Raw genomic sequence first — 17,438 nt, 5'->3', positions numbered from 1 at the left:
AAAAACATATATAGATGGAAATGGAACCAGTAACCACCAAATATAGCTATGGCTGTGCTATTATCATGACAATGGCCGGCTTTATATCTGCATTTATAATAGGAATCATTTATGGTTTTTGGTATATTTACGAGGCATTTTTCAGCACATTGACCACACAGACCCAAACAGGTTTAATAATTCTGATCACTACCATGAGTAATAGCTCGTGGCCCTTGTACTTTTGACTGTGCGCCCCCATATATAATTCATAGAGATGCCTCAGGTAGTTAAGGCACATGGCTGGACGTGACACCACACTCAAACACGCACCTTCTGAATGGCCTCCAGGATCGGGGTAAACAAGTCTGTCTCATAGTTAGACCGCTTGCCCTGAAGGACAGTCACCAATCGCTCAAAGCCCATCCCGGTGTCCACATGGCGCTGAGGCAGCATGCGAAGGCTCCCGTCGGATTCCCTGTGCATTACAGAGAGATGAGAAAGAACGGTTAGGACAGATATGCCAGACCTGCTCTGTGTTTGTTACTACCCAGCATCAACTTAAAGAGACATGAAACTCAAAAAAAAAAAAATCATGATTCAGATAGAGAATACAATTTTAAACAACTTTCAACAAATTTAATTTGATTGCTTCTCTTGTTATCCTTTGCTAAAAGGTTTATCTAGGTAAGTTCAGGAGCAGCAAAGAACCTAGGTTATAGCTGCTCAATGGTAGCAGCATATACACTCACTGGCCACTTTATTAGATACATCTGTTCAATTGCTTGGTAACACAAATTACTAATCAGCCAATCACATGGCAGCAACTCAATGCATTTAGGCATCTAAACGTGGTGAAGATGACTTGCTGAAGTTCAAAACGAGAATCAGAATGGGGAAGAAAGGGGATTTAAGTGATTTTGAACGTGGCATGGTTGTTGGTGCCAGGCAGGCTGGTCTGAGTATTTCAAAAACTGCTGATCTACTGGGATTTTCACACACAATCATCTCTAGGGTTTACAGAGAATGGTCTGAAAAAGAGAAAATATCCAGTGAGCAGCAGTTGTATGGACGACAATGCCTTGTTGATGTCAGAGGTCTGAAGAGAATGGGCAGACTGGTTTGAGATGATAGAAAGCAACAGTAACTCAAATAACCACTCGTTACAACCAATGTATGCAAAATAACATCTGTGAAGGCACAACACATCGAACCTTGAAGCAGATGGGCAACAGCAGCAGAAGACCACACCGGGTGCCACTCCTGTCAACTAAGAACAGGAAATTGAGGCTACAATTTGCATAGGCTCACTAAAATTGGACAATAGAAGATTGGAAAAACATTGCCTGGTCTGATGAGTCTCGATTTCAGCTGTGACATTCAGATGGTAGGGTCGGAACTTTGTGTAAACAACAGGAGTCCAGCAGTCTCTCTAAGAACCCCTTCATAATTATATCATGCATAACGCATAGAATATTAGTAAACCAAGGTGAGGAGTTAGATCATTACTATCTGTGTATTACAGTCACCCAAGGGGTAAATAATATGTTTGATGGGTTTAGGTAGATACATTTCCACCCTCTTTTACTCTCTGCTTTTTCTACCCAACCCCCTGACATAGCGCCTCATTCCATGGTTATAACACTAGACTTTCTTTCTCAAGAAAAATCCTACAATTTACCACTACAGCAGTAGCTACAAATCATATTCACAAACACAGTGAGAAGTAGAATCCCCTGTGTTTCCACTCTTTCCTCAGACGCTCCTCACATTACCTACCTGTTAAACTGCATGAACACTAGGTTCCATATCTCCACCACATCAGGGCTATCCTGGTTCACCAGAGCTGCAGCATTGCGCCCACCCACATGGTCATAATGGATTTCTGTGCAAGGCCCACATGGGCCTGTGTCTCCCATCTCCCAGAAGTTGTCCATCAGACCAAATGGCAGCAAGTGAGAAGGGGAAATCCTGAGGGGGAAGGAAAAACATGTGTTTTGGGGGGTAAACCTAAAATATAAAAGATACTGTAGACCCCTGCGCTACTAATTAGCAACAGAATCAAGATGAAGTCAGAAGTTCCTTTCTTGGATCCAAAGCTCTTTGGTCTTCAGTCTTTGTAAAGACCCACATTAAAATACAAATGGATATAAAAGAGAAATGAACTGCTACAGTTGATATAGGCATCAAAATGACTTTAAGAAACTAGACCCTCTGACGGTTGTATGGTCATGAAAGACAAACAAGAGACTAGGAGAATTTATGTTTTTTTAAAATGCAGAATGTATCAGAGCAAAAACACAGGTTGTGTCTATTTGTGACAAATTAAACAGAAAGTTATCTTGTCTTATACAGTAAACTAGTGCACTATGAACCACAACTATAAAACATCACTGGGTTAATAATTCAATTGGAAATAGGTTCTTCTTGAACTTACTACGTACCCTAGGCTGAGCCAAATCTCTTTGGTCTCCAAGTCTGCAGCAAGTCCCAGGGCTGGGTCTCCCCCAAAGTATGTGACATAGAGACGATCAGCAGGAATCTGGTAGCCTTGAGTGAGGAGCTCCCAGGCCATGCGGCACGCTTCCACCTGAGAAAGATCACAAACAGTAACACCAGCATAAAATATGTCACCAGCGGAGAGTAGTGTGCAACAGTATAAAATATGTCACCAGCGGAGAGTAGTGTGCAACAGTATAAAATATGTCACCAGCGGAGAGTAGTGTGCAACAGTATAAAATATGTCACCAGCGGAGAGTAGTGTGCAACAGTATAAAATATGTCACCAGCGGAGAGTAGTGTGCAACAGCATAAAATATGTCACCAGCGGAGAGTAGTGTGCAACAGCATAAAATATGTCACCAGCGGAGAGTAGTGTGCAACAGCATAAAATATGTCACCAGCGGAGAGTAGTGTGCAACAGCATAAAATATGTCACCAGCAGAGAGTAGTGTGCAACAGTATAAAATATGTCACCAGCGGAGAGTAGTGTGCAACAGTATAAAATATGTCACCAGCGGAGAGTAGTGTGCAACAGCATAAAATATGTCACCAGCGGAGAGTAGTGTGCAACAGCATAAAATATGTCACCAGCAGAGAGTAGTGTGCAACAGCATAAAATATGTCACCAGCGGAGAGTAGTGTGCAACAGCATAAAAAATGTCACCAGCGGAGAGTAGTGTGCAACAGCATAAAATATGTCACCAGCGGAGAGTAGTGTGCAACAGCATAAAATATGTCACCAGCGGAGAGTAGTGTGCAACAGCATAAAAAATGTCACCAGCGGAGAGTAGTGTGCAACAGCATAAAAAATGTCACCAGCGGAGAGTAGTGTGCAACAGTATAAAATATGTCACCAGCGGAGAGTAGTGTGCAACAGTATAAAATATGTCACCAGCAGAGAGTAGTGTGCAACAGTATAAAAAATGTCACCAGCGGAGAGTAGTGTGCAACAGCATAAAAAATGTCACCAGCGGAGAGTAGTGTGCAACAGTATAAAATATGTCACCAGCGGAGAGTAGTGTGCAACAGTATAAAATATGTCACCAGCGGAGAGTAGTGTGCAACAGTATAAAATATGTCACCAGCGGAGAGTAGTGTGCAACAGCATAAAAAATGTCACCAGCGGAGAGTAGTGTGCAACAGTATAAAATATGTCACCAGCGGAGAGTAGTGTGCAACAGCATAAAATATGTCACCAGCGGAGAGTAGTGTGCAACAGCATAAAATATGTCACCAGCGGAGAGTAGTGTGCAACAGTATAAAATATGTCACCAGCGGAGAGTAGTGTGCAACAGCATAAAATATGTCACCAGCGGAGAGTAGTGTGCAACAGCATAAAAATGTTACCAGCGGAGAGTAGTGTGCAACAGCATAAAAATGTTACCAGCGGAGAGTAGTGTGCAACAGCATAAAATATGTCACCAGCGGAGAGTAGTGTGCAACAGCATAAAAATGTTACCAGCGGAGAGTAGTGTGCAACAGCATAAAAATGTTACCAGCGGAGAGTAGTGTGCAACAGCATAAAAATTTTACCAGCGGAGAGTAGTGTGCAACAGCATAAAATATGTCACCAGCGGAAAGTAGTGTGCAACAGCATAAAATAGGTCACCAGCGGAGAGTAGTGTGCAACAGCATAAAATATGTCACCAGCAGAGAGTAGTGTGCAAAAGCATAAAATATGTCACCAGCGGAGAGTAGTATGCAACAGCATAAAATATGTCACCAGCAGAGAGTAGTGTGCAACAGCATAAAATATGTCACCAGCAGAGAGTAGTGTGGCAAAAGCAAAGTGATCAGAATTTACAAACTTGAGCTGTTAATTGAAGGATATTAGCTGTGTTTTAGCTACAAGCATCTGTGGCCAGATTACCAGTGGAACTGTGTTTAACGCTGCCACTCGCACACTAACGCCAATAAAAGTAAGCTTTTTGCGTGTGTCTGGTAGCACTCGTATTGCAAGTTGAAAGTAAAAAGTTTTCGCCCGCGTTCTAACCAGATGCGTGCAAAATCCCAAAGTTAGAATATGGCAAACACGGTAACGTATTCGCCCATAAAATTCAATAGCTATAGATAGATACAGATATAGATACAGATACAGATACAGATATAGATATATAGATATATAGATAGATATAGATATATAGATATATAGATATATATATATATATATATATATATATATATATATATATATATAGGAATATCTATTTAGAAATATATTGAACTTATTCCCTATGTGAAGAACATTGGAATGCAAAATATTTACAGTAAATACACAGCATAACACTTTATTAAATATGAATATTGCATAACTATGCTTTTTCATGTTTTCATCAACTTAACTGCAAAGGGCTCCAATGCACTTTATTTATGTATAGATATGTATTTAGGTGTGTAAATACTAGATACACATATAAATACATACTGTATGTACACATAAATATACACATATACATATTAAGACATGCATATGTATGTATCTCTATGTATTTTATTTAAATCATTTTTATTAGATGGTGTTATTATGAGTGGAACTGCAATTTTAAATGTATTTTTTATGCGTTTTGTGACACTTTTTTAATTTTGCAAAACAGTTAACCAGAGCTCTGAGGACGAGCTATCCCGACGCGCGTTAACTTCAATTACGCTTAAGCGATCACGTTTACTTACAACTTGTAATACAAGCGCTACATGCGACGCACGCAAACAGCCGCTATGTAAATAGCATAGCTGTAAGGGCTGCCTAGAAAAAGGACCTTTTTAGCGGGTGCACCATTCAGCTGATTTTAATGACCACCTGGCTAAAATTCTAGCCAACATTCAATTTTTATTGCACAAATTATCATTAAATGCATTTATCTTTAATTGTGCAATAAATGTGTGTTTTGTATAGCAGAAAAAAATATAATATGAAAAAATATTACACTGACCCCACCTGGCTACTTCATGCCACCCGGTTGGCAAATTTTTCTGTGGTGTCAATATATACCAGGTTATAAATATAATTTATTTATTATTATTCTTTAAAATAACCTCCAATTAACATGTATATACAAAACTATTGAAATTAATATTTATTCCTAAATTCTTGAAATTAGTTAAATTTATAAACACATTGAAATTTATTAAGTAGAGACAAGCTTATGAATTAATTATACACGTTTATTCCGTAATAATATTCTATATCAAACATCATAAAAATATATCTCTAAAATGAACCTTACATAGAATAAACATCACACATGAGAATCCTAGCACAGTCTATAATCACTCCAAATATCAGAATATAGACTATTAAAAATACTTTAACAGCCAATTGATATGCCAATTTATCTGAGCTGAAATAACCTCTTATTTGGCCACCATAAAACAAGCTTTAAAATATATCACAATAGCTGCAAATAACTTAAACACCAGAGAGATTTACTTGCAATAATAAGCCTGGCTTAGAGATATGAAATACAAAAAGACCTTTATCTAGCAAATAAGATTACTTAGCATCAATATGACTGGTTCTAAACTACACGTGAGCTTAAAATACAAAGTGCCCTTTTAAATCACCAGCTTTAATTAAACTATAGCTATAGAATACAAAAGTATGAAACAACCTTTAATACGTTACAAGATACCAAATTGAAGTTTCAGCTTTTTCAGATAAGTCCAGTTCACCTCATCCATATTGCAAAATACCTCTCTTAATTTATAAGAAAAGGTAGCCCAATTTTGCTTATAGTGACTGTGTCCCAAAATGGCAACAAGGTTATCAGTCAAAATTTTAGCAAGCAAAGACCACTTCTATCCCCTTGCATGACGTTATATCACATGATACACACCGCCCCTTTTTATTCTAATCATTAGTGAACATTTTTGGATACGCACCACGGTGCTCTCTTTTGATAGGCCTTTAATGAAGTTTGTCTGTGATAGGCCCTTTGAGCTGGGCGTTTGATTATCTTACTGGGAACATATGGTTATTTGATACTATAATTCCCTTTGGTTGTAATTCTTGCATAAACCACTAGATGGCAGCAGAAAACCAGAAATGCAGTCTCGCCATCAATACTGCTACAGTTTAATATCTAAAAGAAAATGTTTATCAAATACACTATACAATTTCCAGCATCAAAAAATCACATGATCAGTACACATGGGACCATATAGTGCCATTTTGGGCTTGATTTATCAAGCCCCTACGGCTGCAAGTTCTCATAAGAACTTGCTCGCCGTAATTTATCAATCAGCGATCACCAGACCGCTGCTTCCCTAAGCTCTTCGCCACCTCTAAGGTGGCGAAATTCAATCTCCGCGGTCGAGTCTGACCATCTCAATACCAAACATGATATATTTCTAATAACATTTTAGAAGATGCCTCTAAAGTTGCATTGTTATGAGGGACTAGTAGTATTGATCAATAAAATATATATGTCTATCTGACTTATTCTGTATATCAGTTCATTTGATATACTGGTACATATTTCATTTCCTAGTCACATCTTATATCATAGATATATATGAGCATTATAGTTATTTATTAATACATGGCTCAACAGTGCCCAAGACATGGGCTCACAATCTATGATGTGTTTATATATTAACTTATAGTATCTTATTTGGAAACCTCGTCTTAACACCAGGGTTTTCCCTGTAAGGCTCATTAGATTGTCTGGAAAACAAAGAAAAATATATTTCTTTTTAAATAATGTGGTTAGATATTTTTAATTTACTATACAGCTACTTATTCAATACAGCAAATACTGATCTAATATGCTACTGTTAGGCATTTCTTATTAGATCCATAAATACACATTTATACAATTTACTTGGACAGTCTGAGTATCAAGGAAACATTTGAAAATTACACAATTCATTTTATATGAAGCTCTATTTTCCCCTTTTAAAAATCAAGATTATATGTTTTCTGCACTCACAGGGTTAAAAATGTTTTAAAAGACTTTCTTCACTATTTCACGGTGACGTCACATCTGGAATTTGTTGATTCAACTCAGCAGGGGTACTTAACACTTAGAGGATAAAGGCTATCTCCTCTGAGTATGTTTGTATATTCCATTATCAGTTCAGACTGAGCGACTGTTCCTTACAGGGGGCCTGTAAATTTATTACCCATCTTGGGCAGGAAACCCATATATGGGCATACACACCTGAGGGCTCCATAATGCTAATATTTACTTTGACGTGCCCATCGGTCTTATCTATACAAAGGTCTAAATCCTTTGTTCTCTCCTGTGTAACCAAGAAGAAGGGGGGTTGGTCTCACACAACTCATGTCAAGGGAGACATTAGCTGACCTGAAATATCAAAATGTATTTGATACATATGCAGTTTATTTAAAGGGACAGTATACTGTAAAATAATTTTTCCCTTAATGTGTTTACAATTGCTTTTTTTACCATATGCAGAGTAAAAAAATGTATGAAAATTAGCTTTTTAAGGTTTGTGTATATTAAAGCTCTGATTTTGTGTTTTGAAGATACAACCTAATAAAATGGGTTGAGCTTGTAGGTATAATCAGATCTCATTACTGTATCACATGTGTACATACACCTGCATCTTTATCTTATATCTGTCCCTAAAACAATCACCTATACTTGGAGAGAACAATGGAAAATCAACATTTTATTACCTTATCTCTGCTATATCCTACTGGGAGTGAAATTTCTTCTGCTAGCTGTGTTTACAAAGCTTATCTATAGCTTGGACCTGCAGCCACAAACTTTCAGAATAGGTGTGGATACCACTTGCTAAATCAACTATTTCAAATGCCAATATAAGGGTAAATGAGCTACTTGTAAACAATTTAATACACTCCAGCAATTAAAGTGGATCATTGGGAACAAATTAAAGGGGAGAAAAGTTTTGAGTAAACTGTCCCTTTAATGCTGACAGTGGAGAACACTGTTTCTGTATAGGACAGGAGCATGTTTAGCCCATTTAAAAGGGCTGGTAAACACATTTCAGATATTTTACTTCTTGAAACAAGATTATAAAATTCTGCAGAAATTTAAAGGGACATAAACAAAAAAAAATCATTTTATGATTCCAATAGAGCATACAATTTTAGACAATTTTCCAATGTGCTTCTATTATAATTTTTCTTTGTTTTCTTATCATCCTTTGTTGAAAAGCAGGAAGATAAGTTCAGGAGCGTGCACGTGTCTGCAGCACTATATGGCAGCAGTTTTGCTACAATGCTATACATTAGCAAGAGCACTATATGGCAGCAGTTTTGCTACAATGTTATACATTAGCAAGAGCACTAGACGGCAGCACTATTTCCTGTCATGTAGTGCTTCAGGCATGTGCACGCTACCTATCTAGTTATCTTTTCAACAAAGAATAGCAAGAGTACAAAGCAAAGTTGATAAGGAAAAGTAAATTGGAAACTTTTTTTAAAATGTATATCCGAATCATGAAAGACAAATTTTGGGTTTTATGTCACTATAAGTAAGCAATTCACTGGCAAGATAAACATTGCAAACGTACGTACACAGATCCAATAAGATATGAATCAAGACGATGAGTTCAGGAAACAGCCAGCTGCAGATGTGCTCTTACCTTATAGAGTATTGGGGGATAGGAAAAGCTCTGTATAGCTGTATGGCTGCATGGTGGTCTCTGGTACTTAAGTAGCATGATCCTGATGTTATGTGCTCTTACCTTATAGAGTATTGGGGGATAGGAAAAGTGCTGCATGGTGGTCTCTGGTACTTAAGTAGCATGATCCTGATGTTATGCGCTGTAAGATAGGAGTATTGGGGGGATAGGAAAAGCGCTGTATGGCTGCATGGTGGTCTCTGGAACTTAAGTAGCATGATGCTGATGTTATGTGCTGTAAGATAGGAGTATTGGGGGGATAGGAAAAGCGCTGTATGGCTGCATGGTGGTCTCTGGTACTTAAGTAGCATGATCCTGATGTTATGTGCTCTTACCTCATAGAGTATTGGGGGATAGGAAAAGCGCTGCATGGTGGTCTCTGGTACTTAAGTAGCATGATCCTGATGTTATGCGCTGTAAGATAGGAGTATTGGGGGATAGGAAAAGCGCTGTATGGCTAGTTTGTCGGTAGCCGTGAAAACCAGCGTTAGAGGCTCCTAACGCTGGTTTTAGGCTACCGCCGGTATTTGGAGTCAGTCAAAAAAGGGTCTAACGCTCACTTTTCAACCGCGACTTTTCCATACCGCAGATCCCCTTACGTCAATTGCGTATCCTATCTTTTCAATGGGATCTTTCTAACTCCGGTATTTAGAGTCGTGGCTGAAGTGAGCGTTAGAAATCTAACGACAAAACTCCAGCCGCAGAAAAAAGTCAGTAGTTAAGAGCTTTCTGGGCTAACGCCGGTTCATAAAGCTCTTAACTACTGTGCCCTAAAGTACACTAACACCCATAAACTACCTATGTACCCCTAAACCGAGGTCCCCCCACATCGCCGACACTCGATTAAATTTTTTTAACCCCTAATCTGCCGACCGCCACCTACGTTATCCTTATGTACCCCTAATCTGCTGCCCCTAACACCGCCGACCCCTATATTATATTTATTAACCCCTAATCTGCCCCCCACAACGTCGCCGCCAGCTACCTACACTTATTAACCCCTAATCTGCCGTCCGCACGCCGCCGCCAGCTACATTATAGCTATGTACCCCTAATCTGCTGCCCTAACATTGCCGACCCCTATATTATATTTATTAACCCCTAACCTGCCCCCCACAACGTCGCCGCCACCTACCTACAATAATTAACCCCTAATCTGCCGACCGCAAAGAGCCGCCACCTACATTATAGCTATGTACCCCTAATCTGCTGCCCCTAACACCGCCGACCCCTAAATTATATTTATTAACCCCTAATCTGCCCTCCCTAACATCGCCGACACCTAACTTCAATTATTAACCCCTAATCTGCCGACCGAATCTCGCCGCTATTCTAATAAATGTATTAACCCCTAAAGCTAAGTCTAACCCTAACACTAACACCCCCTAAGTTAAATATAATTTAAATCTAACGAAATTAATTAACTCTTATTAAATAAATTATTCCTATTTAAAGCTAAATACTTACCTGTAAAATAAATCCTAATATAGCTACAATATAAATTATAATTATATTGTAGCTATTTTAGGATTAATATTTATTTTACAGGTAACTTTGTATTTATTTTAACCAGGTACAATAGCTATTAAATAGTTAAGAACTATTTAATAGCTAAAATAGTTAAAATAATTACAAAATTACCTGTAAAATAAATCCTAACCTAAGTTACAATTAAACCTAACACTACACTATCAATACATTAATTAAATACAATATCTACAAATAAATACAATTAAATAAACTAACTAAAGTACAAAAAATAAAAAAGAACTAAGTTACAAAAAATAAAAAAATATTTACAAACATAAGAAAAATATTACAACAATTTTAAACTAATTACACCTACTCTAAGCCCCCTAATAAAATAACAAAGCCCCCCAAAATAAAAAATGCCCTACCCTATTCTAAATTACTAGAGTTCAAAGCTCTTTTACCTTACCAGCCCTTAAAAGGGCCATTTGTGGGGCATGCCCCAAAGAATTCAGCTCTTTTGCCTGTAAAAAAAACACATACAATACCCCCCCCCCCAACATTACAACCCACCACCCACATACCCCTAATCTAACCCAAACCCCCCTTAAATAAACCTAACACTAAGCCCCTGAAGATCTTCCTACCTTGTCTTCACCATGCCAGGTATGACCGTCCTTTCCAGGCTCCGATATCTTCATCTAAGCCCAAGCGGGGGCTAGACATCCATCATCCGACGGCTGAAGAAGTCCAGAAGAGGCTCCAAAGTCTTCATCCTATCCGGGAAGAAGAGTAGATCCGGACCGGCAACCATCTTCTTCCAAGCGGCATCTTCTATCTTCATCCGATGAGGACCGGCTCCATCTTGAGGTACTTAGAGTAGGTGTAATTAGTTTAAAATTGTTGTAATATTTTTCTTATGTTTGTAAATATTTTTTTATTTTTTTTAACTTAGTTCTTTTTTATTTTTTGTACTTTAGTTAGTTTATTTAATTGTATTTATTTGTAGATATTGTATTTAATTAATGTATTGATAGTGTAGTGTTAGGTTTAATTGTAGGTAATTGTAGGTATTTTATTTAATTAATTTATTGATAGTGTAGTGTTAGGTTTAATTGTAACTTAGGTTAGGATTTATTTTACAGGTAATTTTGTAATTATTTTAACTATTTTAGCTATTAAATAGTTCTTAACTATTTAATAGCTATTGTACCTGGTTAAAATAAATACAAAGTTACCTGTAAAATAAATATTAATCCTAAAATAGCTATAATATAATTATAATTTATATTGTAGCTATATTAGGATTTATTTTACAGGTAAGTATTTAGCTTTAAATAGGAATAATTTATTTAATAAGAGTTAATTAATTTCGTTAGATTTAAATTATATTTAAGTTAGGGGGGTGTTAGTGTTAGGGTTAGACTTAGCTTTAGGGGTTAATAACTTTATTATAATAGCGGTGCGGTCCGCTCGGCAGATTAGGGGTTAATAAGTGTAGGCAGGTGGAGGCGACGTTGTGGGGGGCAGATTAGGGGTTAATAAATATAATATAGGGGTCGGCGGTGTTAGGGGCAGCAGATTAGGGGTACATAGGGATAATGTAAGTAGCGGCGGTTTACTGAGCGGCAGATTAGGGGTTAATAATAATATGCAGGGGTCAGCGATAGCGGGGGGCGGCAGATTAGGGGTTAATAAGTGTAAGGTTAGGGGTGTTTAGACTCGGGGTACATGTTAGAGTGTTAGGTGCAGACGTTGGAAGTGTTTCCCCATAGCAAACAATGGGGCTGCGTTAGGAGCTGAACGCGGCTTTTTTGCAGGTGTTAGGTTTTTTTTTCAGCTCAAACAGCCCCATTGTTTCCTATGGGGGAATCGTGCACGAGCACGTTTTTGAGGCTGGCCGCGTCCGTAAGCAACTCTGGTATCGAGAGTTGAAGTTGCGTTAAATATGCTCTACGCTCCTTTTTTGGAGCCTAACGCAGCCATTCTGTGGACTCTCAATACCAGAGTTATTTTAAAGGTGCGGCCAGAAAAAAGCCAGCGTTAGCTACGCGGGTCTTTACCGACAAAACTCTAAATCTAGCCGACAGTTTGCCATAGTCACACTTTCAACACAGCAATTTCACCTGTGCAGGACAAACTTTAATGAAGCCTAATTATAGCCCTAACCTACAGTCAAAGCAAAACTCACCTTCTTTCAAGATAGTTCACTATGACATTCTCATTAAAGAAGGTCATTGACTACAAGATCTCCGCTCATGACAATAAATCCACACGATTGTGAACAATTGTAATGATACTGAACTTACAAAACATATTGGGCCAGATTACAAGTGGGGCACTATTTAATGCTCCCGCTCGAGCGTTAACTGCGCCAGAAGTAAGCTTTTTGCACTTGTCGGCTTGTGCTTGTATTATAAGTTGAAAGTAAATTATTTTCGCTCTCGCCATATCCGGACAAGAGCAAAAAGATGAACTTAGACTATTGCGTGCTAGTTCACATATTCCCCATAAAAGTCAATGGAGCAAAAAAACCAACACACACACATACATTATATATATATATATATATATATATATATATATATATATAAATATATATATATAAATAAATAGCATAAAGAAAAACTTGCACTCGCAGGATATATATATATATATATATATATATATATATATATATATATATATATATATATATATATATATATATATATACACTCGCAAGTTTTTCTTTATGCTGTTTATTATTATCCACTAGCACCCTGGTAGACGACTTTAAAGTGAGAGTGCACTCCTCTGCTACGTTTTATATATATATATATATATATATACTGTATATATAATGGTATTTTGGTACAATATATATCTACTAGTTGGTAAGCCTGCCCAGAGGGCAGTCTATGTGTAGTTAATAAAAATTAAAAAAAAATTGTACTACAGAAAAAAAAAAATTAAAAATTAAACCTAATCTCGATGAAAATTAAAAAGCCCCCCCCCCAAAAAAAAAAAAAAACACCCCCTAATCTAATGCTAAGATACCAATAGCCCTTAAAATGGCTTTATGTAGGGCATTGCCCTAAGTTAAACAGCTCTTTTGCAGTTACAAAAAATTCTAAGTCCCCCCCTAACAGTAAAACCAACAAACCCACCAAACCCGGAATTAAAGGTGAAAAAATCCTATTGGCTGATAGAATACAAGCTCAATCCTATTGGCTAATTGGATCAGCCAATAGGATTGAAGCTCAATCCTATTGGCTGATTACAGCAGCCAATAGGATTTTTTCACCTTTAATTCCGATTGGCTGATAGAATTCTATCAGCCAATCAGAATTCAAGGGACGCCATCTTGGATGACATCATTTAAAGGAACCTTCATTCTGCAAGGAGACGCTGATTGAAGAGGATACTCCGGGCCGGATGTCTTGAAGATGGAGCCGCTCCGCGCCAGATGGATGAAGATAGAAGATGCCGTCTGGATGTAGACTTCTGCCCATCTGGAGGACCACTTCTGTCGGCTTGGATGAAGACTTCTCCCGGCTTCCTTGAGGATGGATGTCCGGTCTTCAAAACTGTAAGTGGCTCTTCGGGGGTTAGTGTTAGGTTTTTTTAAGGGTTTATTGGGTGGGTTTTATTTTTAGGTTAGGGTTTGGGCACTGAAGAAGAGTTAAATGCCCTTTTAAGGGCAATGCCCATCCAAATGCCCTTTTCAGGGCAATGGTGAGCTTAGGTTTTTTTAGTTAGGATTTTATTTGGGGGGTTGGTTGGTTGGGTGGTGGGTTGTTTGTATTTTGTTTTTACAGGTAAAAGAGCTGATTTCTTTGGGGCAATGCCCCAAAAAAGGCCCTTTTAAGGGCTATTGGTAGATTAGTTTAGGCTAGAGGTGTTTTTTATTTTGGGGGGCTTTTTTATTTTGATAGGGCTATTAGATTAGGTGTAATTAGTTTAAACATCTGTAATTTGTTTTTTATTTTCTGTAATTTAGTGGGGGGGGGGTTGTAATTTAGGCAATTGTATTTAAATTTAGGTAATTGATTTAATTGTAGTGTAAGGTTAGGTGTTAGTGTAACTCAGGTTAGGTTTTATTTTACAGGTAAATTTGTATTTATTTTAGCTAGGTAGTTAGTAAATAGTTAATAACTATTTAGTAACTATTCTACCTAGTTAAAATAAATACAAACTTAGCTGTAAAATAAAAATAAAACCTAAGATAGATACAATGTAACTATTAGTTATATTGTAGCTAGCTTAGGGTTTATTTTACAGGTAAGTATTTAGTTTTAAATAGGAATTATTTAGTTATTAAAGGGACATGAAACCCCAATTTTTTCTTTCATGGTTTAGAAAGAGCATGCAATTTTAAACAACTTTCTAATTTATTTCTATTATCTAATTTGTTTAATTTTGCTAATATGCTTTATTGAAAAGCATATCTAGATATGCTCAGTAGCTGCTGATTGGTTGCTACACATAGATGCCTCATGTGATTGGCTCACCCATGTGCATTACTATTCCTTCAACAAAGGATATCTAAAAAATGAAACAAAATATATCATAGAAGTAAATTAGAATGTTGTTTAAAATTGTATTCTCTATCTGAATCATGACAGAATTTTTTGGGGTTTAGTGTCCCTTTAATAGTAGGTTTTATTTAGATTTATTTAATTATATTAAAGTTAGGGGATGTTAGGGTTAGGTTTAGGGGTTAATATGTTTATTATAGTGGCGGAGATGTCCAGAGCGGCAGATTATGGGTTAATAAATGTAGGTAGGTGGCGGCGATGTTGGGGCGGCAGATTAGGGGTTAATAATATTTAACTAGTGTTTGCGATGCGGGAGTGCGGCGGCTTAGGGGTTAATATGTTTATTATAGTGGCTGCGATGTAAGGAGCGGCAGATTAGGGGTTAATAATTTTATTTTAGTGTTTGCGATGCGGGAGGGCCTCCGTTTAGGGGTTAATAGGTAGTTTATGGGTGTTTGTGTACTTTTTAACACTTTAGTTATGAGTTTTATGCTACAGCTTTGTAGCGTAAAACTCATAACTACTGACTTTAGATTGTGTTACGAATCTTGCAGTATAGGCTGTACCGCTCACTTTTTGGCCTCCCAGAAAAAGCTTGGAAGTCCCATTGAAAAAAGACTTTACGCAAATTGCGCAAATGAATTTGCGTTACGGCCAAAAAAGTGTGCGGTACAGCTTTTTTAACAAGATTCATAATAGCAGCGGTAGTGAAAAAGCTTTTTTTTTTTTTTTTAATATAGTTTTTATTTGAGGTTTGACATACACACACATAACAAGGCATACATATTATATGAATTCCAAAGTACACAGCAACAATAAAATACAGAACTCATTTTGTAGAATGATTGAAATATACAATCTATACTTCTTAGGGAGAACCAAGAGCAAATAGTACTGTATCTATGGTCTGCCTTATGTTCTATATACCACCAGATGGCTCAGGGAGGTCACTTTTGGACCCCAACAGTGAATATAAATAATATGGGGGGTGTCTGATCTAAGAGACCGCTTTTGGGTCTCAGCAGCCAAACCTCAGTTTTTAAATTTACTTTCAACTAAAAACAATCATAACTAAACGGGGATATGGAAATATAATACAGATACATGTGAAATGTAAAGCAGATGAAAAGCAGTATAATCACTGTGTACATAACGAACCTACTATAACATGGGAAAAGCACTGTACCATGTACATGTTGAGTGTCATCAAGTAAACAATTAATCCCCAAGTCATGCAAATAGAAGTTAACCTCTAAGTTTTCAATTAATAGATAAATAAACATCCCCTTACAACATAAGAGAAAATCAGGGACACTAATTCCCCTTAATGAAACATAAAGGTCTCTCTTGTACCTCCTGGAAAAGAATTGAGAACAGGGTAGGGAATTTTAGGGGAAAGATAAGAAATAAAATAACAAAATGGGCCACTTTTGGACCCCAATTGTAGACAAGTAGCTTGTAATGTAAGATTGAGTGAACACAAAATAGTTTGCAGTGTACTCTGTTAATAAGGTAGGGAGGGAGGGAGGGAGAACTTTCAGATGGTCTGACATCTATGAATAAATATGTTATGGAGCTGTAATATGTAGGTGCTCAGCCTAATATATAATGTTGACACAGCTATGCATGGAGTTAGAGGCATGGACCTCCACTATATGTTCCTATGAGACTATATGGGGGAATAAAAGCGGATCTATTAGAGCCTAATGGTGCTTTTGTAACAGTAAAGCTAAGTGTGTATATGATATGTGGAACTTGACTGTCATCTAGTGGTGAGATGTTTCTATGAAAGGTAGCTTACTTGCGATACCATCTTCCTAAGGATCAAGAATACAACGGCAGTTAATGCATATGAGGGTGTTGTCAAATAATCAACTCAAGTTCCAGGGCAGAATTGAACACATATAGAGGTACAGTCAAGAGTGTAAAAAATATACAGCTATGTCTGAATGGAAAATGCTGTATCTATTTCCAGGACAACCCTAGCTTTAGTTAGATGTAAGAAGAAAAAAAAAAAAGAAAAAACAAACAGAAAGCTATACTATATATGGCTAAAGAGCCGGTAAACAAAACAGGACCAAGTAGATACCATAAGGAACTCAATACAGCTAATTTGGTGTAACTGTGTTTCCTAATAAAACTTTGCGAGAGCAAGTTAACTTTAAGCAAACCAGTGACATGACTTAGCAACATAATCATGTAGACACCATAAGTCCCGTTGGTAAGATACCTCTTAGTGAAATCTCAGACACAAAATCCTCATAAGCTTAGGGGTACATTATCTATAACAGGGTTCATGCCAACACAGTTTTATGTCAACATAGTTTTATGCCAACACAGTTCTTTTTACTCTAA

The 17,438-nt window shown here is 37.3% G+C and overlaps 1 protein-coding gene across 1 annotated transcript in view; it reads right to left on the bottom strand.

The window, feature by feature from the left end:
• AARS2 (alanyl-tRNA synthetase 2, mitochondrial) overlaps positions 1–17,438 on the bottom strand; it is a 180,252-nt gene that overhangs the window by 146,791 nt on the left and 16,023 nt on the right. Inside the window, exons 3-5 of the mRNA XM_053712708.1 lie at positions 2,424–2,569; positions 1,759–1,950; positions 313–457 (exon numbers count right to left, since the gene is read on the bottom strand). Of these exons, the coding sequence (XP_053568683.1) occupies positions 313–457; positions 1,759–1,950; positions 2,424–2,569 (483 nt within the window). The remainder of the gene's footprint in view (positions 1–312; positions 458–1,758; positions 1,951–2,423; positions 2,570–17,438) is intronic.

The sequence above is a fragment of the Bombina bombina genome, chromosome 4 (genome assembly GCF_027579735.1).
Source record: "Bombina bombina isolate aBomBom1 chromosome 4, aBomBom1.pri, whole genome shotgun sequence".
Classification (NCBI taxonomy): Eukaryota; Metazoa; Chordata; class Amphibia; order Anura; family Bombinatoridae; genus Bombina; species Bombina bombina.
The sequence above is the reverse complement of the archived record's forward strand: the minus strand, read 5'-3'. Positions and strand labels throughout refer to the sequence as shown.